Source organism: Chelonus insularis, unplaced genomic scaffold, assembly GCF_013357705.1.
Source record: "Chelonus insularis isolate UGA/USDA-ARS -01 unplaced genomic scaffold, ASM1335770v1 contig_131_pilon, whole genome shotgun sequence".
NCBI lineage: Eukaryota > Metazoa > Arthropoda > Insecta > Hymenoptera > Braconidae > Chelonus > Chelonus insularis.
This window is the reverse complement of record NW_023276372.1, coordinates 428,506-451,736: the sequence shown is the minus strand read 5'-3', so window position 1 is coordinate 451,736 and position 23,231 is coordinate 428,506. Positions and strand designations below refer to the sequence as shown.

At 28.2% G+C, this 23,231-nt stretch overlaps 6 protein-coding genes across 18 annotated transcripts in view; 5 read left to right on the top strand and 1 right to left on the bottom strand.

Moving 5' to 3' along the window:
- Pgant9 (polypeptide N-acetylgalactosaminyltransferase 9) overlaps positions 1-5,454 on the top strand; it is a 63,322-nt gene extending 57,868 nt beyond the window's left edge. For 4 of the 5 annotated variants that reach the window (XM_035092645.1, XM_035092653.1, XM_035092670.1 and 1 more), the window contains 3 exons: positions 960-1,070; positions 3,370-3,498; positions 3,660-5,454. In XM_035092645.1, the coding sequence (XP_034948536.1) occupies positions 960-1,070; positions 3,370-3,498; positions 3,660-3,800 (381 nt within the window). In that variant the 3' untranslated portion in view covers positions 3,801-5,454. Of the gene's footprint in view, positions 1-959; positions 1,071-1,319; positions 1,425-3,369; positions 3,499-3,659 lie in introns of all 5 variants that reach the window. The other variant, XM_035092679.1, reaches the window with a different exon arrangement.
- Positions 5,455-6,152: 698 nt separating this feature from the next.
- Positions 6,153-10,560, top strand: gprs (speckle type BTB/POZ protein). Of its 6 annotated transcripts, none has more exons than XM_035093359.1 (10): positions 6,153-7,165; positions 7,413-7,502; positions 7,976-8,199; positions 8,406-8,535; positions 8,804-8,842; positions 9,443-9,560; positions 9,631-9,788; positions 9,892-10,023; positions 10,094-10,276; positions 10,369-10,560. In XM_035093359.1, the coding sequence occupies exons 3-10, from the start codon at positions 7,991-7,993 to the stop codon at positions 10,534-10,536; spliced, it is 1,137 nt and encodes a 378-aa protein (XP_034949250.1). In that variant the 5' UTR covers positions 6,153-7,165; positions 7,413-7,502; positions 7,976-7,990; the 3' UTR covers positions 10,537-10,560. The 6 variants fall into 6 exon arrangements, with proteins under 6 accessions (XP_034949250.1, XP_034949279.1, XP_034949272.1 ...); XM_035093388.1 differs by having other exon boundaries at positions 10,373-10,536; XM_035093381.1 differs by having other exon boundaries at positions 10,356-10,536.
- A 66-nt stretch (positions 10,561-10,626) lies between these two features.
- LOC118073097 (protein elav-like) lies at positions 10,627-10,961 on the top strand. Its single transcript, XM_035093395.1, has one exon. It carries the CDS (start codon positions 10,654-10,656, stop codon positions 10,930-10,932), a length of 279 nt encoding a protein of 92 aa, XP_034949286.1. The 5' UTR covers positions 10,627-10,653; the 3' UTR covers positions 10,933-10,961.
- Positions 10,962-14,015: 3,054 nt separating this feature from the next.
- On the top strand, positions 14,016-16,050 carry LOC118073053 (alpha-amylase-like). 2 transcript variants are annotated; one of them, XM_035093345.1, is made up of 5 exons: positions 14,016-14,281; positions 14,346-14,776; positions 14,921-15,299; positions 15,380-15,913; positions 15,991-16,050. In XM_035093345.1, exons 1-4 carry the CDS (start codon positions 14,081-14,083, stop codon positions 15,890-15,892), a joined length of 1,524 nt encoding a protein of 507 aa, XP_034949236.1. In that variant the 5' UTR covers positions 14,016-14,080; the 3' UTR covers positions 15,893-15,913; positions 15,991-16,050. The 2 variants fall into 2 exon arrangements, with proteins under 2 accessions (XP_034949236.1, XP_034949226.1); XM_035093335.1 differs by lacking the exon at positions 15,991-16,050 and having other exon boundaries at positions 15,380-15,955.
- Positions 16,051-16,344: 294 nt separating this feature from the next.
- On the top strand, positions 16,345-18,443 carry LOC118074149 (alpha-amylase 2-like). The gene is made up of 3 exons (XM_035095118.1): positions 16,345-16,622; positions 16,741-17,174; positions 17,516-18,443. Exons 1-3 carry the CDS (start codon positions 16,413-16,415, stop codon positions 18,378-18,380), a joined length of 1,509 nt encoding a protein of 502 aa, XP_034951009.1. The 5' UTR covers positions 16,345-16,412; the 3' UTR covers positions 18,381-18,443.
- Positions 18,444-19,658: 1,215 nt separating this feature from the next.
- Positions 19,659-23,231, bottom strand: part of LOC118074150 (nascent polypeptide-associated complex subunit alpha, muscle-specific form-like) — an 85,421-nt gene continuing 81,848 nt past the window's right edge. For all 3 annotated transcript variants that reach the window (XM_035095119.1, XM_035095120.1, XM_035095121.1), the window contains one exon: positions 19,659-20,547. In XM_035095119.1, coding sequence (XP_034951010.1) covers positions 20,284-20,547 — 264 coding nt within the window. In that variant the 3' untranslated portion in view covers positions 19,659-20,283. The remainder of the gene's footprint in view (positions 20,548-23,231) is intronic.

The following is a 23,231-nucleotide window of genomic DNA, read 5'->3' as shown; positions in this document are numbered from 1 at the left end:
TTAATAGCATTTTTAAATCTACGGTAGACAGTTGAGTAATTCATAACACCCGTTATAGCATTATAAATTTATTAATTAATGAATATTTATGAATACTAAATAATCATAGCTTTATTATCAATGACAGGAATTAAATCGGGAATTCAAAGCATTCCAATCAACTTTAATCAATTCTTTTTCCATCGCGCCATATGCAGGATGAGCAACCATATATATGCTCATTAATAATCTCCATCTGCAAATGAAAGCCTCCAGTTCATTTTAATTCACTTTTTCTCTTCAGCTAATTCACCGAGAACGTACCGAGACTAGACCTGTAGAACTTCATCACTGCCGAGGAGTATGGTCGATGAATCATAGTTTTTATTCCAGTCTCAACATCACTAGAGAGGACCGGAGAATGTAGTTGGTGATCGTAGAACGAGACTGCGACGTGTGCAAAATTTTTAACGTTCACAGAAATCAAGAGTTGCTGACTACACCTTCTTTTAAATGTTATGCGTGCAACTTATATATTATTTATTGCATTATACTATATTTTATCACTATTAATCCAGCCTCATTGATTATTAATTTTGTGAATACGCTGCTATTTCATTACTCGTTATTATTTTCATTTGCAGATTGACAATATTATTTTTTTATATTTTATTTATTACCAAAGAACCTGCCAACTAATTTACAAGTTTTTTATTTCAGTGGGAACACAAGTTTGACATAAAAATCTATATTCTAGTTATTTAGTTTAAGGTTCATAAAGTTTATAGTTTCGATAAATATTTATTAATTATGTATTTCAAAGTTTATTTATTAAATTTTCAAAGGACATTCTGAATTATATAAATTGAGTTACGAAGAGTTTAAATAATTAGTAAATATTTATCACTAATTGATTGAAATACAAAGAAATTTACTTTGAATAAATAAATAGCATAGAATGATAATACTAATTACAATAGATCCGAAATCTTGGAGAGGGTGGTGGTACCTGTTTGGATTCACCAGCTCGTAAGTCTGATTTACACAAACGAGTCGGGTTATATCCATGCCATCGTCAAGGCGGCAATCAGGTACAATAAAGACTTACCAAGCATTTTTTTTAGGTCACCAAACCGCCTTATGTGTGCTTTATTTTAATGTGAAACTAACTCCCGTCTGACCTTATAAGGTTGAATATCATTAAGTTTTTATTGATTTATTTTGTGTATCTTCAAAATTGATCGAGAACGGAATAAACTCGTAATAGCGATAAATAGATGTTAAATTCTCGATTTGATGGATTACATTCGGTAATTTTATTATGCGTAATTTTAATGCAGATAAGACACCTCAATAAAGACGTGTGTATAGACTCGTCAGGAAAACCGGAAGATCTTCATCAGCCAGTAGGGCTGTGGCCTTGTCATCGTCAAGGCGGAAATCAGGTATAAACTGCACGTCCAAGACAAAAATTTTATTAAAAGTTACTTAAAATAATTTTGCGGGTAATCGGAATAATTATTTAACATCCTACTTAGTGAAAAATTTATTTTTAGAAAAAAAAATTTAATAACTTTAAAATTTTCTTATGACTTTCTAACTATTAAAGCTTAGTATAGAAGAAAATTCATTTCTTTTGTACATCATAAAATCTTTGAACTTCCTGTCATCAGAATTATTATAAATAAACTTTACTAATTTTTAATAACTTTTTTTTATAAATAATAAATTTATTTTTCAAAGATACAATATATTTGCTTATTATTTACTATAATGATAAATAGAGTTTCCTAAAAATAAGTTTTTCTTAACTTTATAAGTAATTTTTTTTTTTACAGTACTTTAATTACTTAAAGAATTTCGGTTGTGAATATATAATTTAAAAATAATGAAAACTAACGTCTTAGATTTTAATTTAAATAAAACTTTAGTTTTAGTATCAAAGTTGGTCGGGAGTTGGTTTTAATAAATTTAGCATAAGGATATAAATGCTTGCTTCATTTATTTTAATTACACTAATCGATTTTTTATAACTGTTTATTTTTCTAACTGGTAGTGGGTAATACTCTTTTGAACGCTTTTGTGAAGCTTGGAGTCGAGCACTTTGTAAATTACTAGCTAAATCATGTTAATTCTTGTCTATTCAACTGTAATCAGTAACAACTCTTATCAGATTTGAGTTCTCATTAATTCCTAGTAACACGAACATAGTCGCCTTTAGGATTATCTCTCAGTATTATTTTTAATCGCGACGCATCCTTGAATTAATTGTCTGACTGACGAACAAGACCACCTACTGAGTAACACGTAATACAATGTTGCTAAATTTGTCTCTGAATATTAATAATTATCTTAAAGTTTATCAATTAATCTATGTTAAAGACAAAATGGATATTTTATTGTCTGACAGTTGCCAATATTTCTTTTTTTCGTTGAATAAATAATTTATTTATTATGTAAAATAGCAATTCATTTTGTAATAGTAATCGACAGTCCAATCTAACTTTTTTTTTTACCAGCAAATAACTTTATCATTTATCCACAAATATAGAGAACTTTTTTGAGCAACTTTTTCCCCCTATAACCGAATTGCATCAATTCCATAAAAATTCAAACAGACTTTTTTTTGACTTATTTTTTGTAACTTGTTAGAATTTCATATAACTAATACGTTTGTCATAAAGCTGAACAAAAATCCTTGAATATTTACTTTCATCAGTTTGATATTGCAAGCTGTTTTTTTCTCTTTCGATGAATAAATAAACAATTGTTGGCAAATATTGTAAATATCAAACAGATAAATAATTCTTTGAATTTTTTTACTGACGTGCATTCTATTTTCTGTAGCGAAATTTGAATTAAATATATGGTAATTTAAAACCAGCAAAAAACAGTAAATACTTGTGAAAAATTCAAAGAATAGTTTATTTTATTGAACAAATATCCACGTGAAAGACCCGATAAGTACATATAATTGGATATTATGAACAAAACTATTCGAGATGAATTAATCCAATTAGAGTCGCGTTGAATCTCTTGACTAGGTAGAGACCAGTACGATTTCAAGGGTCACAGAAAGCAGTTATTGACGTCTGATGCTCATTAACTGACTCTCAGCGGTCATAGTTGCGTCAGGGTATTTGATTCAATGATGAAACATGAAGTATTTCATTGACCCATCCATTAATTTATCTTGATTATCAAAAGTATCATCAATATTCGTTTAAATGTAAATGTGAATATCATTAAAAATTTGTAATATTTCAATAAAATTTTTACTCCAATCACCATGGGAAATTGCATGTTGCATGATCAATCATTACTATTATTATAATCATTAGAATATTATTATAGAATATTTAATCAAAAAATTTAATGCTATTTTCATAGTATTGGATGCTAAGTAAAACTGGGGAAATACGTCGTGATGAATCCTGCTTAGATTACAGTGGAACTGATGTTATTTTATATCCTTGTCATGGAAGTAAAGGAAATCAACAATGGATTTATAATCCTCAGGTAAAATTTTTTCATTGAAATGATTTTTAACTATCATTGAACAAAAAATTTCCTTAACATAGTGAATCATCATAATTTATAACAAAAAACTTTCTTTCAATTAATGAAAATTTTTTATAATTTTGTATTATATTTTAAATTAATACTCATTTTTTTTCTAGACGAAACAAATCAGACATGGAAGCAGTGATAAATGCATGGCAATAACGGCTAATAAACAACGAATATTAATGGAAGAGTGTTCGCCGACAGCAGTGAGACAAAAGTGGTCTCTTGAAAATTATGTTCCATCAAAATTGTGATATCGAGTATCCTCGCATCGCCAATCTTCAAATCACATTTCTAAACGAATAAGATCGAGGATCATACATCATCGTTATGGCCCAAAAAGTCACATCGACTGATAGCATTTACAGATGTTTATATCATCAACATTCCTCGTCTGATTATTATAATACCGTAATTGTTAAATAAAATTATATATAGAAAAAAAAAATGAATAGACTATATTAGCTTGTATTTTGACAATTTGATTGACATTTAGAATTATTATTCGATCATTAATATAGGAATTATAAATTTTCTGACTCAATAAAAATATAAACTGAATTTGAAAGCAAGTGAACTCCAGGCACGGCCTACTCATGTACGCACAGATGAAAGTTATGTAAATATTATATTGATAAACAACAATAAGTCGTCTGATAAAAAAAAAATATAACTTTATTAAGTAGATAAAAAATAATGAATTTTTAGAACAATTGATAACCAGAAAGGCAAATTTTTTCTATTAAAGAATTATAGATAAATGAACTGTCGACTGTCAACCAGTTTTTAATGTAATTATTAATATTTTATTGTGCGCATGTTTTTTCGTCAAGTATCAGTATAAACGTTTATAGATGCCGTAGTAAACCATTTAAATAACCATATCATATTAAGAATTATTTCAATGACGGAATTATGCGCCTGGAAAGTTGCAATTATAAAAATTACACTATCAAAACATTCGACGTTTTGTTTATCTCGTTTAATGCCTTTTTTATTATCAAACTGTGGTTATTATTATGAAATGCATGTACTTGAAAAAAATTTTTTTAATAAACATAAATAGATAATCGATAAATAATTATTGAAATAAATGAATCAAGTACATTAAGAAATTACATTCTACAATTATATTGTATATTTGTGTGAATTTATCGCACTTAATGCCAGTTTATTCAAATAAATTAGAAATAAATTTAGTAAATTATAAATAATCAAAATAAAATAGAGAAAAGAATGTAAAATAACTAGAAAAAAAAATGGAGAAAATTTTTTTAAAAATTCAGTTATTGAGATTATTTTACACGTACTAGAGTAATACTAAATACGAATGGGATCTGCGTAATTTGATAGAATGATTAAAGAGTTAATTGACTGTATCGAGTGGAAAAAAGCCCGAATTTACAACGTCTCGTGTGCCAATAGCTTTAAATCGATACAGTTAGTGTGAATGAATGGCATTTATTGGTACGTAAAAATATATCAGAAAATAATATCATGTAAGATGTCCAAGAGCGTATATATTCAATAAGTTTGTTACAAGATCGATGATTATGAAAATTTCAATTTTAGAAAACGAAAGAATTTTATAATTATTTAAGTAATTTCTGAAGAGACTAATTATAAAAAATTGTAATAATGAATAATGTACTACGTGATCGAGTAATATTATTTCTTTTTTTTTTTTTTGAAGAACTTATGGGCATGAATGAAAATGTTGCATGATGTATTATATTATGAGCGATTGTTAAATAAGCAACGTTACTCTAATCCAGAAGTATATAAATAAAAAACTCATTAGACATGTATATAAATAATATATACACTACATATAACATTTTATAAACATGGTGAAGATGTAGCATATCCTAAGATATTAAACAAAGAAAAAAGTAACATACGAAATGACATAACGCTCAATTTATTTGCGATATGTGACATTTAATAATTGTAATATCAAATGTGCCTTATTTCATGTATATGTGAATATTATTATCATAAATATCATAATAATACTTATAAATTTAAATCATGATAATATGCGAGCATTTATGTTAAATAAATCGATGTTGTTTTATGTTAAAAAGTCGGTCCAGCTTTATGAAAAAACCTCCATTCGTATGATTTTTTGAATGCTTTTGATTCTTAATATTTTTTTTTTCTTTATCTGTACAGAGACTGAAACAATTGAAATTACAATTTATTTACAGCCCAATATATGTATTGAAATAAACTCAATTCTTATTTTTACATCAAAGTTAATTACAGCGAAAGTTTACGTAGATTTGTCATAAAAACAGAATGAAATCGTTCGTTATTCTCACGCAAGCGTAGAACTTCCGGTCTAGGATAAGCGACTTGCATTCTAAGATATTCCGCTATCAAATATTTTTGCAGTACTCATAGCATTAGGTAAAAGTTTAATCATTTAAATTTGTTATTATTATTATTATTATAAATTTATATATTATTAACTAATTCATTTTATTGTAATGAAAAATCGTTTAATAATAATTCAAACTTTATTTTTGTTAATATTTATCCAAGAATATTTGTTATGTAATTTATATTGAAAAATTACAATAGATTTGACCAAATTAATCCTAAAAAATTTCTTATTTTTTTTTATACTCAGTAAAATTCGTTTGAAAAAATAAAAATTCATTCCTCGATTGAAAATAAGATAAAATACCAACTTGTTGCGGTTCCACGTATTATCGATCTTATAAGAAAGATAAGGAATTCAACAATTGATAGAAAAGACACGTAATAAATGAGTATCTTGTTAGATTTCAGGTATAATATTAAAACTAAATTTTTCTTCTTTGAAATCTTAAAACTAATTTATCATTTATACAATTCTTCTATTTTATTAAAAGATTTTATAACGTCAAAAATATCAATCGATTTTTTGTAATATAATATATAGCATTATTTATTAACCCTTTTGTATTTAGAAGCTTAAGTAAAGATGGATAGGGGATGAGAAAGATAGTTTATTGGTTGGGGATGACCTAATTCCATCTATGACGTGTTCATAGAATGAGGTCAGTATAATGATTTGTTTTTATTGTCAGTCTCTTCTTTCTTAATCATTCCTTTATTTTATTTTTTTAGTAAAATTACAACAATAAGAATTAAATAATGGAATAAGAAATTCAAATTAAAAATGGAAAATATATGAAAATTTTCTGAATTTATTAAATAGAAATCGTGACAAGAATTTATACATTCGGATAGAAGAGAAAGCTCGCGGGTTGCGCATGCGGTTTAACTGAAATGAAATATCGAGTGGAAATTCTAGAGAGTCCAAGTGCAAGTAGAAGTAGGAAAAACACCCTGGTGGAAAGCTCACAAGCATTTCCATTCATGGATCGACCTGTTCATAGATAAACCTTGGACGTCAACGAGTGTGAACGTATAGAGTAACTTTTTGGGGGGCAACACTTAAAACTTACGTGATCTATTTCATTCATTTAGGAATAAACTGTTGAATCTTTTTAAATTTTTAAAATTATTATTACTCTTGAGAGTATACGTTTCTTGAATGCCATTAAACAAATTTTGAGTGTTGTTTAACAGTTTTAGTTGTGAAAGAAATTCGAATTATCACAATATTGTAAGTGTTAAATAAGAAAATTCTTAAAATAAATAAATAAAAAAATAAATGAATTAAAAGTCCCAATAATTTTATCATAAATAATATAATTTCATTCTTTAAAAATTTGATCCTGCGCGTATGTTAAGAAGAATTTTACAGAATCTCTATTTCAAAGTTATTGTATGCTTAACGTTAATAACTTGTGATTTTGACAAGTAACAAAGTGTTTGCTAACTATTTTTTTTGTCAATATGTTATTATTCAGATCCCTATAGAACATTAAAATTACGGTAAAGTGTTCTTCCGTGGGAAAAGTAGCCCGGCAAGCGAAGAAGCTCCAGAATTCGAGCAACAGGTAAATTCCTTTTTGTTAAATCATAAATAATCATTCTTTTTTTCCATAATTATTTTTTATCATGAATAAAAATCATTTAATTTCTTTCATCATTAGTATTAATTACTATTTCAATATCACATTTTTATTTTCATCAAATTATAACTTAATCGAATCTGATAAGTGGATAATGACAAATTAAAAAAAAACTAACATTAAATGACATCAAAATTTTTGTTATCGATTTTATGTACATAAAATGAAGTGTGCTTTTTGACATTTAATCTGATCAATTGTTTTCAAGTGAACAGATAATTCGACCTTGAACTTTATTTGCACCTGCGTACTATTTCGAATAATTGAAAGATCAAAAATACTTCAATAATTCCATTTTTCTCAAAAGATAAACCATATTGATCAGCATCTATCAGTCATTTTTAAACAAGATATTGTATAAATACTTTCTTTTACTACATTGAATTAAATGATTTTAGGACAACGCAAGCTCAATGCCTGAAGCTTCGGGATCGGGGGTTGGCCTGGGCGTGATGGGAGTGGCTGACGAGCCAGATTATTCGACCTTCGAAAATAGAACGGGTCTTGCTGAAGATATGAAATTCCTGGCGAGCATGCCCGAGCTTTGTGATGTGACCTTTCTTGTTGGAGAAACTAGGGAACCGGTATGTGCGGTGAAGGCTGTTCTCGCTGCAAGGAGCAGGTTCGTAAAGTTTGTAGAAACAATTGTAAAGAATTTCATCAAAAAAATATCCTTACTATATTAATAAATTATGCACCCTTCTTTATCTATAGAATTAATCATAACGCTTTATTTATTTTTCAACTTATTTATTTAAGATGCCATGAGTTATCTATTTTAGTTGACTATTTATTCAATCGATAATAATTCATTAATTTTAATTACAGAGTGTTCCATAAAATGCTTTATCAACAACCTAGTCCACAACGGAAAAAGGAACCGCAGAAAGACAAACTAAGATTTTTATTCAAACGTAGTTCGGAGCCGTTATTAAATTTACAAAATGCAGCGCAACAGGTAAATTTTTATTTTTTTTTTTTCAAATCTTTATAACAATTTAGAATTTTATTATTTTACGATAATAGGTTATCGATGTTATGAATTTTATAAATACTTGAACAGCCTAAATAGATTTTATATTTTTTCAACATTGAATTATAATCAATTTGAAAATTATTTGTCCAAGATTGAAATTAATCAAAATTATTTTTTAATAATAAACTTGACAAATGAAATATTGAAATATCAATCATATAGTAAGAGTACATTTATTATGTGGCTTTAGCGTTCAGGGTTCACTCAGCAGCTGGCTCCCATACAAGAGGTACTTTTTCTTACACGAATGTCAACTCTATTTTTCACTTTTGTATAATAATATAAATTGGCTGATATTGATCTGAACATGCGTAGTGCAAAACTATGCATGCAAAATTGAAGAATTATTTTTGGAATTTTATCATCTATGTTGAGTCTAGTGTGGCATACCTTTATAAGGCTTTGTAGAAATATTCGTCTGACTTAAGACTTTTTGTTCCACTGATGCGTTGATTTATTCTCACTTTCATTATTCGTCCATACGAATAGACATGTATGGATATTTTTTTTTTAAAATATCAAAATGATATTAAATATAGGAAATAGTTTCATATTGACTATTTAATAATAAAATTATAAATATTAATCATTTTTCTGTTCACCCTAACAATTACTCAATCGAACATGAGTGAATTTAATTCAATGTTTAGCACGTGCATTATATTATAATGATTAAATAATAAATTTTCTCAATTTAATTCATTTAATTTATTTATCGATTGACATTTATTGTATTTCATTTCAGTGTGAATAATTTTTTTGTAGAAAAATCTATACGATTATAATCCGATATTGTGTTGGTAATTTTAACTTTTTTTTAATTACAAAGCCTCAACCTAATCAACATCAAACGCTTATTATCGAGGAGTTTGAGCCAGATGTTTTCCGTCAGCTTATCGAATACATTCATACAGGATGTGTCACTTTACAACCAAGAACATTGTTAGGTAATGTAAAATATTTATAAAATTTATTGTCAATAGTTATAAAATTTATTTTGAATAATTTTATTATTAGGAGTCATGAACGCTGCCGATTACTATGGATTGGATGAATTAAGAAAAGCTTGTGCTGGTTTTGTTCAATGTTGTATTACTGTTGATACAGTATGTGCTCTATTAGCATCTGCCGAACGATACATTCAATATAAATGTACGAAATCACTTGTTCAAAAGGTAAAAATTAGGAATATTTTGAATTGTAAACTTGATTTTAAAAAGTAGTGAATTATTTATTGAATTAAAAAAAAAATTGATAATCACTTTATTTATATTTTAGGTTTTAGAATTTGTTGATGAACATGGAAACGAAGTTTTGAATCTTGGCTCTTTTACCTTACTTCCACAGCATGTTGTTAGATTAATTTTAGCAAGAGAAGAACTGAGAGCAGATGAATTTACTAAATTTCAAGTAACAATTTAAGTTATAAGTATAATTGAATATTATCATTCATTATTTTTATTATACTGTTTAATTATAGGCAGCTCTTATGTGGAGTAAAAAATTCTGCGACAGCAATCCTAATACTACTCTACAAGATGTCATTGGAAACTTCCTTGAGTATATACAATTTCATAAAATTCCAGCGACAATGTTAATGAAAGAAGTAAATCCATTAGGTCTAGTCCCTCATGAAACCATAATGAATTCATTGGCCTATCAGGTGTGTAATTAGTGGATGTAAAATTTAATAGCAATGCTGATGTAAAATTTTGGTTCAGGTGTGAAATCGACTTGACTAGACGATTGTTGCAGGCAGACCCCACCAGTGTCGACGTTGGAAAACTATCTCCTTACAGAGTGAGAAAGCATGGGCGTAGCATGTCAGTACAGTCATCAATGGATCCATATGAAAGCAATATGACTCTAAGTTCAAGTGGTAGTGATGTCGGTTCTGATCAAAAGCATTCTGGTAGTAACTAACCTCTAGCCCCGGCCGCATTACTTGCGGCCACTACGGATAATACGAATGTGGAATTAATTCAAATAGATAATGAGACATCAGATATTCAAGTTATAGTTCACGGTCCTGCTATAACAATGCCAGAAGAAGAGCAGCAGGAGATACAACAAATCGAAGAAATAAAAGTCATTCAAGTTGAAAATAAACAGCAGGAAACCAAATCAGAAGAAGGAATGCAACAACAAGAAGAAGTACAACAGGAACAGGTTCAACAACAGGTGATTCTTACACGTCAGGAGAATGTTATAGAAGAGGACGAAAATATTGAAAGACCCGGTGGACTTTACATCAGACTCGTGCTGAGACAAGAAGGTCGTCCAGATCTTGTTTGGCTTTACAAAACACACAAGTTTTAGTTTCTTTTAAATTAGATAAAATTTTTTCTGCTTTCAAAACAATATTCAAGTGATAATATCAATCTCCGGTAAAATGATAGCTATCAAGCATTCAGATTGCTAAAAAATAGCAATTTTTAAATTTCAAATACCACATTGGTTCTTGAATATTCTAAATTTTATGACTACATATCCGTCGATTATATCAAAAAGCCAAAAAGACTCGAATTATATATTTGATACTATGTACGAGATCAAGATCATAGATTTTTCATGTCGGATGTGTCTCAAATCGTTCAATATCATTAATTCGAGAATAACTTAATCACGTCACATTCATCGAACTTAGAATATATTGATCTAGAAATTAGAAAAACATTGATTGATATTTTTTTGTTTAATCTAAAACACATCAATCAATATCTTTCTATCATTTGTGTCCCTAATTTCATACGTCATCAGTTACAATACTTATTTATTAGAGTAAAATATTTTTGAGATTGAAAAAAATATAATGAAATCAAAAAGATTTATGTATTGTTAATAATATCGATTGTAAATATATCAATATTATTTTATACAAAATAGGGCGGGTAGAAAGAGTAATCTGGAATAGATTCTAATTTTAAAATAACATTGTAGAATTATTTAAAGTGACACAAATGATTTGTATATATTAATAAAAAAAAAAGAATCATTTAAAACTATTAAATGAAGGTTTTGGAAACCTTCAGTAAAAATAACTGTTTAAAAATTAAAGTTGTGAAAGTACAATATTTACTTGACTGAACTCTATTTACAAAGCTTCAAAAAAGAAACTTCAATTGAAATGAAAATTGAAGACAGATTATTGTGGTTCTAAATAATCAATCAATATTTTAAGAATAAATATGAATAACAATGACAAATTATTAATATGTATATCGTTGACCAACGTAAATTTAACATTCGTATGACTGTATAATGACTGCTATTGCATTGAAAAAATAATTTGCTGATTTATTTATATACAGAACAATAACAAATATAATATAAATATTATTTACAGTAAATAGAATGAATAATTATTTAATAAGGGGTTTTTTTTAATTTAAGTTTCGATTTCATAAAATATTAAATCTTATTTAAAAATAATTTTATTATTGATAAATAATATTTATTATTGGCATGTTTGATGATAGAATTGTAATTAAATTAAGCAAATAGTAATCATTATTCTAATTGTTATAATTGTAATGAAATTTATGAAAAATATTCTTTTACAGTTAAATACCAGTGAAAACGTTACGATTATTGTAATAGATAAAAGCAGTATATAATCTACTTCATCATCACCGTCATCCTAGGGCGTCTTCTCAATAACCATTTAACTGGTATTTCGTTTGATATTAAATAATCTAACATTCACAGGCAAAAGCACTGTTGAAAGCAAATATTGTATAGAAAAAAAAATCGTATATTATAGAGGATAATCAATCAATTTTATCAAGTTCACTAAATTCGTATTACTTCAACATTATCATTTTAAACAATTGTCGAATGAATTTTGATAAAATATAGTTTGCTCTAATTGTTGTGAAAAATATTGATTTTTTTTTCATTTGTATCGAGTTATACTTTGAAAGTTATAAAATTATATTTGAGAAGAATTTTTTTCAGATTTTTTCATATCGTTATTGTATATACGATTTCGTTTTTCGATATATTGTTAAAATAATTCTATAAACTCTATGACGCCCTATAACAACTATCCTACCTCAATATTTTCGGAATTCCCGAAGACATCGGTGCCGGTATTTGCAAACTTTTCCTTTAATTTGTTCATAAGCATTATCATCTACTCGATATTCATCATGTAATCAAAATATTAGATTGATATCAGAACATCAACGACTTAACTATAAATAGTTGAGAGTATATAATATACATATTTAGTGAATATCAATAACATTTCATAGACTAAATAATCATATTGTCAATCATTGAAACATTTTACGTGCTTGTTAATGTTTTTAAATATGAATTAAGTTTTATTGTAGTGCCGATACCGTGTGCAGATATCGGTTATATTTTATATCATCGTGTTATATGCATTGTATTTGCATAAATATCAGGGGTATATTTATATTGATGTGAGAATAAAATAAGTTTGTTGTCTGTTTGAATAATATATACTCACATATGCTGTAATAATTATTCATCATTTCAAAGTTGTGAAAATGGTTGATAAAAAATTACAATTGAGCATAAGAAATAGAAATATTAAAGGATCAAATCAATTTTGAGATACATTCTAAATATAAATTAGTAATAATTACTGCAAAATTGTTATAACTTACTAATTCATATTCAGAAAGTAGTGAATAAATATTTTTTAATAATTATATTTATTTCTGAAGTAAAATTGAATTATAATTAATTTTCATAATCAATACAAATTAAATTAAAATATAATATAACATTAAATGAAATTGATTGCTCGATAATTGTTGGTTGATTAAATATATTACAGATTCACGGTATCATTTATATGCTCCTACTTTAATAAAGTATCAGCAATCACAATCAAATAATAAAGAAATATATTTATAACAATAAGAATATAATTATATAATCAGTTAAGGAAAATAAGTCTTATTAAAAAAAAAAAATACAAACGAGTCATTAATTATAAACCAAAAAATATACTGTTCGCCAAGCGAAATGAAAACGTACCTAATGTTCGATCTCTATATAATATCGTGATATAATATAACAAAATATAATAAATTAATAAAAATAAATTAATTAAAATAAATATTATTGAAAACATTCATGACATAATTATTTATTATTCTTTGAATTGTTTTTTTTTCTTCTTTAATACTCATTATGACAACGCATACGGTTTACATAACACTAGCATTGTTATTTATGCAGTGAAATATTTTTCAGTGTCATGACATTTGTCCTCTTGACAAAATAATCATTTCATGTGTTACTATTTGCTCAGGTCTGTTGATCTTAATGGCAATAATAAATGATTTATCATCATTCGTCATAAGTTCCTGACATTCTGATATAATTTAGATAAAAAAAATACTATTTAATAGAATGCGCAGCTGATTATATAGGCGGTTTTTATATAAGTGTGCTACTATCAGAATAATAGTCTTTCTGTAGTAAGATTATGTGCGGGATTATATCTAGAATGGAATTCAAAAATATTTGTATAGTTTTATTGATATTTTATACAAATGTAAAGGGTCAAAAAAATCCGCATTATCGTGATGATCGATCAACAATGGTTCATTTGTTTGAGTGGAAGTTTGATGATATTGCTGATGAATGTGAACGATTTTTAGGGCCAAAAGGATATGGAGGAGTTCAGGTGAATAGAATAATTAAAAATGTCAATTATAATCGATTTTGTGATTAAAATTCTTTTCTTACAGGTATCACCAGTAAGTGAAAATTTAATCATTCCAGGCAGACCATGGTATGAACGTTATCAACCTATTTCAATGAAAATTGCTTCAAGATCTGGAAATGAAGAATCATTCAAACAAATGGTCCAAAGATGTAATAAAGCTGATGTAAGAATTTATGTTGATGTTGTGATTAATCATATGACTGGAGATGCGAATCCAGCTGTTGGCGTCGATGGATCCATTGCTAAAACTGATGAAAGGCTTTATCCAGCAGTTCCATTTACTTTTCATGATTTTCACAGAGTTTGTGCTATTAATAACTACAGAAATGCTACAGAAGTACGTAACTGTGAACTTAGTGGTCTCCACGATTTAGATCAAAGCAAGGAACACGTGAGAAATATGATTGTCGATTTTTTAAATCGATTAATTGATATGGGTGTGGCAGGATTCCGGTAATTACCAATATGCTTTATCTATTTGATAATAATAATTAACGAAAAAATCCCTCAATTCATTCGAAGAATTTTATCGTTCATGATTGTTATCAAAAATTAAGATATTGATAATATAACATAAACTTGATTTGTTATCATTAGAATTGACGCGGCAAAACACATGTGGCCGGAAGATCTGAAGGTAATCTACAGCAGAATGAATAATTTAAGTATCGCTCATGGATTTCCACCAAATGCAAGGCCATTTATTTATCAAGAAGTTATTGATCTTGGTGGTGAAGCTGTAAGCAAAAAAGAGTACACGAGTTTTGCTCGAGTGATTGAATTTACTTTTGGAATAGTTTTGGGAAATATATTTCGCGGAAATGAAGATTTGAAATATTTAAAAAATTGGGGTAATGGATGGGGTTTATTAAAATCTGATGATGCATTAGTAATGATCGACAACCATGATAATCAGAGAGGCCATGGAGCTGGTGGAGCCTCTATCTTAACTTATAAAGTTCCCAAACAATATAAGGTACGAAAAATATATGAAAACCAGTTTAATAAAAAAATAACACTTGCATGATGTATATTTTAAGTTTAAAATGCTCTCAGATGGCAGTTGTATTTGAATTGGCTCATCCTTATGGTTTACCACGTGTAATGAGCTCATATTATTTCGATGATCCAAGTATTGGTCCTCCAGCTTATTCAAACGGCACAATAATATCACCTGAAATAAATTCTGAAGGAGTTTGCACAAATGGTTGGGTTTGTGAGCATCGGTGGCGTCAAATATATCAAATGGTCATTTTTCGTTCTGTAGCAAAAAATTCACCACTTCAAAATTGGTGGGACAATGATGATGATCAAATAGCTTTTTCACGAGGAGACTTAGGTTTCGTTGCTATAAACGGTGATGATACTGATCTTCGTCAAGTTTTACACACTGGTTTACCAGCTGGTAAATACTGCGATGTTATTTCTGGTGAAATCATAAATGGTAATTGCACTGGAAAAATAATTGAAGTTGATAAAAATCGAATGGCCTTAATTGAAATACCTGCAGATTCTGAGGATGGATGTTTAGCAATTCATATTGGCCGTACATCTTTAGTGAATTTTTAGTTATCTAATCCAAGTTAAAATGTATTACTTGTAAACTTTAATTTATAAAACAATTATAAAAAATTTAAAGAAGTTATTAATGAAAACTATTTTTTCAGATGAATTAAAAACTAAATCGAGAATATTCATCAACAATTTTTTGTTTCAAGTTTTAATATATATTTTATCGATATGTAGCGTAATAATCAAAATAATAAATTACAGTAATAGCCAGTAAATCAATTTAATTAATTAATATTCATTAATAAAACAAATGAATGTTAAAAAAGATATACTAATCATTTCCTGTTCAATAAATTCATTAAATAAATCATAATGGCAATTTGCTATCTTTTATTTTATTTTTATCACATAAATTATTGATAACAAATTGCTGATAGGTAATTGGTTATTTACAAAAAAAGTCCACAAAAGATATAACAACAAAAGATATTTTCAAATAAGCGGAGGGGTTTTGAAAGATTGACCTGATTTGTTATAAATTCGTTGATAACCTACTGGTATAAATTCTTAAAACTTTATGAACATAACGTCAAAGATCAGTATGTATTCCATCGTTGTAATATTACTTGTGTTTGGTGCAATATCAGCTGTACCAACTGTTAATTTCAAAGATCCAAATTATGCTGTTGGACATGATGTTATGGTTCATTTATTTGAATGGAAGTGGAAGGATATTGCGGATGAATGTGAACGATTTCTTGGACCTATGGGCTATGGTGGTATTCAAGTGAGTAAAAATTATTTTTTTAATTTCTAAAATAACAGTTATTTTTTTCTATTAACAATTATTTATAATGGTGGTGATTTATAAGTGATCTTTATGTATCATAAATATTTTTTTTTAGGTGTCACCCGTTCAAGAAAATGTAATAGTTCCATCAAGACCTTGGTGGGAGCGATATCAACCGATTTCTTACCAATGGATAACACGTTCAGGCAACGAAGAAGACTTCAAAGACATGGTTCGAAGATGTAATGCAGTTGGTGTCAGGATTTACGTTGATGTAATCTTAAATCACATGGCTGCAGATCAGTCATTCGAAGTAATCGGCACTGGTAATTCAACAGCTGATCCTCCATCAAGAAATTATCCAGCTATACCATACATACAAACTCATTTCAATGAACCATGTGATATAAGAGATTGGTCAGATCCAGTGCAGATAAGAAATTGTGAACTTGTTGGACTTCATGATCTTAACCAGAGCATCGAGTATGTTCGAGAAAAAGCTGTCAAGTTTCTGAATGATTTGATTCATGCAGGTGTTGCAGGATTCCGGTAAGTTTTTTTTAATTTCTAGATAGATTTTTATTGTACAATAAAGCTCATTAAACATAAAAATAGTTTTAATATTAATTATTATAATTAATATAATGTAATTAAAAAAATTAATTTATCTTTCATTTATCAATCGATTTTTATTTATATCGATAAAATAAAATTTTCTTCAATGTATTATAATAAAAATATATTATGATAGTTTAACTACCACTAATAAGGATAGGTCAAACTATTAATAAAATTATCAATATGTTATAATAGTTAATAATAACATATTATAAACTGTCAGATTAAACTTGTTGAGCGAATTTTTTTCTATCAATAAATATTCATTTTAGAATTGATGCTGCCAAACATATGTGGCCTCAAGATCTTCATGTAATTTATTCTCGCCTGCACGACTTGAACACTGAGTATGGTTTCCGCAAAGGCTCTCGGCCGTACATTTACCAAGAAGTAATCGACATGGGCGGAGAAGGAATTTCAAAGACAGAGTACAATTCTGTTGCAGCAGTCACTGAATTCAAATATGGAATGGAAATTAGCCAAGGTATCAGAGGTAAAAATCCCCTGAAATGGTTTAAATCATTTGGTGAATCTTGGGGTATGTTGCCAAATAATGATGCTCTTGTTTTCATCGATAATCATGACAATCAAAGAGGCTATGAAAGTGGACCAGTTATTAATTATAAGCAATCGAAATTATATAAAATGGCTATTGCTTTTATGCTTGCTCATCCATATGGCAATCCCCAAATCATAAGTTCTTTTGCATTTGATCACTCTGATCAAGGTCCACCTGCTGACGATCAAGGAAATATAATATCTCCAACAATTCATGAAGATAAAAGTTGTGGAAATGGTTGGATTTGTGAACATCGTTGGAGACAAATATACAAAATGGTTCATTTTCGAAATTCTGTAATCAACACAGACATTACAAACTGGTGGGATAATGGACATAATCAAATTGCTTTTTCTCGTGGTAATAAAGGATTTATTGCAATTAATGCTGATAATATTGACTTGAAGCAAAAAATTCAAACAAATTTGCCAGCAGGAAAATATTGTGATATAATTTCTGGAGAAAATATTAATGATCATTGTAGTGGAAAAACCGTTATTGTTGATGAACATGGATATGCAAACATTGAAATATTGTTAGAGCAAGAGGACGGGGTACTTGCTATTTATATTGATTAAAAAAATATAAGAATCTCTTGGTTGTAAATATTTTCTGAATAAATGTACATATTTTAGATTAAATATTAAAAATATATATTAAAATTAAGATAAGAAACAGAATTGATTGTTTTTTAACAAATTTATTTCAACAGAAACAATGTTTTGTTCATGACTTTACTTTGTTAATTTTTATACATAAAAACCGATCAATATTACATAAAGAATGATACACAAGAAAACTTATATGAAATAAGAGAAAAGTTCTAGAGATCGGTATTTTAATACAAATAAAAAATAATAGAATAAACTTAAATTAAAATAAGGAAAAGAATTAAATAAGCTTATTGAAATGTTTAACGTAATATAATGTGTTGAATAACAAGTTACATCGAAAATGTATCTTCCTTATTTTAATTCTCGACAAATTCACAATAAACATTGCATGATGTTTATTTAAATTTTTTATAAAATTCTGCAATCATATGGTTATGAAAATAATATTAATTAATTTATTGATACTAAATAAAATACTACAATTCGTTCAAGAGCACAGTATAAATAAGTGTTTAAGCATATTTACAAAGTATATTATTTTGCTCTATTTAAGTAAAAGCCGCTAGTATACTATCGTACACATTTTAGAATTAAAAAAAAACTATTCAAAAATGAATTACAAAATATTTTAGCGTATAATCTCTCGTAAATATTGATGTTAATATAATTTTTTTTCAATAATTATTTTTTAATATGACTTCAGACTATTGAACATGAAAAATACTGTTTGTAATAAATTTTCTTCAATGTGTGTACGAATATAAATAGTCAGCCGCTTATCAAATCATTTATTATTATATGATTGCAATAAGTCTGTTACTATACTAAATAAATAAATGTTACAGTAAAAAATGTACAACTAATTTTTTTACATTATTTTTTTTTAAAGATTTATATTGATCTCTTTTATTAGTCAGACATTTTACACAATCATATTATTGTGGCTCCTTCGTTGATCCATTTACATTATTTTATTTATTAGAAAAAATATAATTTAGTATACTTATTTTATTATTACAGTAATGCATAAAAACTTCATTAAAATATATAAAAGAAACAACGATTTGAGCAAATACGTATTTTCCTTAAAAACTAATGTAAATCAAGTCGAAAATTTATTGTTATTGCACGTAGTTTTTGCCATTTTCGCACTATTATTACATAAATTCATTTAACATTTTTACATTTGTTTTTTTTTATTCATATAATTCCACAAAACCCAAAAAAAAAAAATATCTCGAACGTTAAAAAATTTATTGTTTTATTTTCTTATTATTAATAAGTATGGGCTTACTCAAAAATTTATAATAAATTATTTTTTCTTTATTAATTAAATATCAATATCAACTGTTGACTCTCTTATTCTTACTGAGAAAAGTATTCCCAAAATTTTGTATTCATATATTGTTCAACAATAATATATGTATATGTTTGCTTAATTCATATCCTCATCATAATTAATTGATATTACTTATAAAAACAACTATAGTTTTTTTTTTCTATTCTTGTTTAAGTACAAAACTTTAAATGACTTTGAATAATTGAAAAAAACGATAAATGTTTTTCTCAGTAAAAATGATTTGTTTAAATTTATAAATGATTGAGTTAATACACAAATTATGTAATAATTCCAGTAATTCTATCCGGATTGAACACCTTTAGTACTATTTATTCATTAAAATCTAGTTAAGGTACTGAATTGGGCGGAGTCTCCAAAAGCGAAAAAATAATTTCAAAAATTTAATTATTGTTTTATTGGTTTTTTAAAAACAACATCCGGTTTTCGAACAGGACGAGATGCACGTCGTTCAATCCTTAAAGCCCGATTTGGGTCAGCTTCAATACCCGGAGTCTCCGCCATTGTTTGTCAGTTTCCAGTACTACTTGGTCGTCTTCCAGGCGTTTGTGTTGTATTTACTGTAGCACCAGTTGTTGCTGCAGCATTCAGAACTGGAAGAGGAGTCTGATGGCAGTGTGCACAATGAAGACAAACTGTACAAGCTCCCAACTTTCGAGCAAGCATTGCACGTAATTTTAATGCAGGTCCTAATTTCATACCCATGGGACCTGTTAGGTGGTCCTCTGATAAAAGAGGTAAAGATGCACCATCAATGCGATGTTCTTGGAAATTCTGAAATGAATAAACATCATAAATCATACTATTAATAATTTTTTTTTAAAGCTAAATCAAATACTCGAGTGTAGTCTGTATCAATAATAAATGAAAAAGGAATAGTAATGCGAATAATGAATGTGTAGAGATAGATCAGTAATATCCGATGAAATGACTCGTGTGCGAATAAGACCAAGCCTAGGTCAACCTTATGAACTCTGAATGGATCTTGACCAGGACTAGCCTCTTTTGTAGTATATCCGACAGACCTTTCACTGTAAGGTGTGTCAAGTTATCTCTATTCATGTATAGTACAGAAAAGAGCCCGAAGAAATCATAAAGATGAAAATAATTACTATAATTATTGGCTATTGATTTATCATTGTCATTAACAAGTTTCTCTTGCAATAAAGTTTAATATTATTCTCCTGGATGATGTTTTCTCGTTAATTAATCGAAATTATTCTATCGTAAGGATGAGATAGAAGAATAAATGAAGATAAGATTTAAATGCAACAAGGCAGTTTACTTTCATTGAATTATATCTTGGCGGCGCTTTATGTCGGATTATTTTTAAATGAACAATATAGATGAAGGCAGATACGCTTGTAGGAAGGTCGTTTGAAATTCGTCTCGGAAGAAAATTGCAAAGATTCACGATGGAAGGCCACAAGGCTCAAGTAACAGCAGGCGATAACACTAGCATACCACAATCTTGACCATTTTGCGCTTGAGGTGAACAAAAAACGTCAGCAACGTTGGAAAAAACGATTCATTCACAGCTCCAGGGTAGCAGTCGATGTGTTCAGCTAAGGTGGAACATAATTGCTGTAGCTACGGTGTGAAGCTGAAGGTTTACAGTAGAATATTGTGGAAGTATGGTACATCATACTTCGTGGAATACAAGCGGCTCTTATGAATGAAATATTCTACTTGTAATGTGACTTGTACACGCAATGATTGCTAAACTAACCGGTCGACTCTCTTCTTAGAGTTTTTTCATTTTCTTCAATACAAGAAACTCTCAAGAATTTGATAGAAAAATATTTATCTAATATCAAAACCTTTTGATATATTTTAAAAGATGTCTAATTGAATTTTTATTTAATTACCAGTTAAAAGTATGGATCTATAAAAGAATTCTTATGAATGATTGTTATAATAAATAGTAAAAAACTTTTAGCCGTGAGGTTTTTGGTGAAGGTATCAAAGGTGAAATTAGACAACTGTTATTTTTTATAAATCAAGCTGTAATTTTAACCCTAAAATTTCAACGACTACACCGTCGGTGTTTTTTGGCAGCATATATTTTTCTCCTTCGTGCACTTGCCCCATGACTTCTGGACAAAACAAAAGTAAAGTCTTGTCTTTGTACTGCGATCATTTAAATACTAAAGCGAATACGCAATGTTCCAAGCTAATAACGCGTTTGTGAAACGATATAATTGATGCAGTATCACGTTTGCCCACGGTTCAGTTTGGAACTGGGTGGAGAAAATACAGGTTGTCTTGGTGGTTCAAACGACTGAGAGGGAGTGCATTGGTCGCCTGCGGTGCAACACGAAGATGATATATTCGCGCAACTGCGCAGCTGCACACACCTAACACACTGTCGTAAATTCACGCTGCCTCCGAAGAAGACTCTCTTATTCTCTTGTAGTGACATTCAAGGTCTGAAAAGTTTGAAAGATAGAAGACTGAAAGTAGTCAACATGCCAATCATTTTACTTACTATCGTATCTAATTCTATTTGAATTATCTTTCCCTCAGATATTCAATTTTCATCTTCTACGTACATTACACGAATTTGTACATGTTTATGATGATCACTCTGCATAATACAAGCATCGACTTGTGAATAAAAGCACCGCAAAGACTTTAATCATTCAAAAACACGTGGTTCATGTTCACTAACAGAGTAATAAGTGCAACAAGAGTACAATTTTTTTTTTTAATTCATTCTTATTATATTTGAATTAGGTTTGTTTTCTTATTGACTTTTTTTTTATTATTATTATTTCGTAAGGAATTATTATTTTTTTGTTTTCAATAAAATTAAATCTATTAATTGATTAACATTGGTAAAGATTATTTGTTAAAATTGTACTCAGTAAATGAATGAATTTATTTTAAAATCTTTAATTGATGAATTTAGGTATCTACTTAAAAGTGTATCAAAGTAAAAATGGAGTGTACGAAAAAAAAAAGACAAAATTACTTGGGAATACCTAACGGATAATATTTTTTATTGCAGAGATTCTTGACCCCAAAGTAGTCATAACCTCTGGAGAAGTAGTTGCCCGGAACGATGAAGACTGAAATATTCTAGAGCAGTGACCTTAAGTAAAGAATTTTCTCAGATCGATGAACTTGACCACATTGGTTAAAAAAAAAACTTTGGTGAAGATAAAGAAAAAAGTTAAAAATATAATAGACTGAGTATAATAATAAAAAGCATGATGGTTAAAATAAAGAGGTGATTTCTTAGAGTTCTCAACAACGGTATCCACAGTGGTTTGCGTGTTATAGAACTTCATGGGTGCGGCACTCGATATCGAGAATGTATCTTAAGAAAAGTAGCGAGAGACGAGAGAAGAGCAGAGGTGCGTGTACAGCAGCTGCAGCAGCGATGGTGTATGGCACAGGACGTTACACCTACTCGTACTCTTTTACCACAAAGTATTCCATGATGATTTCCAAGG

Coding starts and splice junctions, on each gene's coding strand:
- gprs (XM_035093359.1), top strand. CDS start 7,991: ATGCCTGAAGCTTCGGGATCGGGGGTTGGCCTGGGCGTGATGGGAGTG. Junction 8,536..8,803: donor TACAAAATGCAGCGCAACAG/GTAAATTTTTAT, acceptor ATGTGGCTTTAG/CGTTCAGGGTTCACTCAGCA. Junction 8,843..9,442: donor AGCTGGCTCCCATACAAGAG/GTACTTTTTCTT, acceptor TTAATTACAAAG/CCTCAACCTAATCAACATCA.
- LOC118073097 (XM_035093395.1), top strand. CDS start 10,654: ATGCCAGAAGAAGAGCAGCAGGAGATACAACAAATCGAAGAAATAAAA.
- LOC118073053 (XM_035093345.1), top strand. CDS start 14,081: ATGTGCGGGATTATATCTAGAATGGAATTCAAAAATATTTGTATAGTT. Junction 14,282..14,345: donor AAGGATATGGAGGAGTTCAG/GTGAATAGAATA, acceptor CTTTTCTTACAG/GTATCACCAGTAAGTGAAAA. Junction 14,777..14,920: donor ATGGGTGTGGCAGGATTCCG/GTAATTACCAAT, acceptor TGTTATCATTAG/AATTGACGCGGCAAAACACA.
- LOC118074149 (XM_035095118.1), top strand. CDS start 16,413: ATGAACATAACGTCAAAGATCAGTATGTATTCCATCGTTGTAATATTA. Junction 16,623..16,740: donor TGGGCTATGGTGGTATTCAA/GTGAGTAAAAAT, acceptor ATTTTTTTTTAG/GTGTCACCCGTTCAAGAAAA. Junction 17,175..17,515: donor GCAGGTGTTGCAGGATTCCG/GTAAGTTTTTTT, acceptor TATTCATTTTAG/AATTGATGCTGCCAAACATA.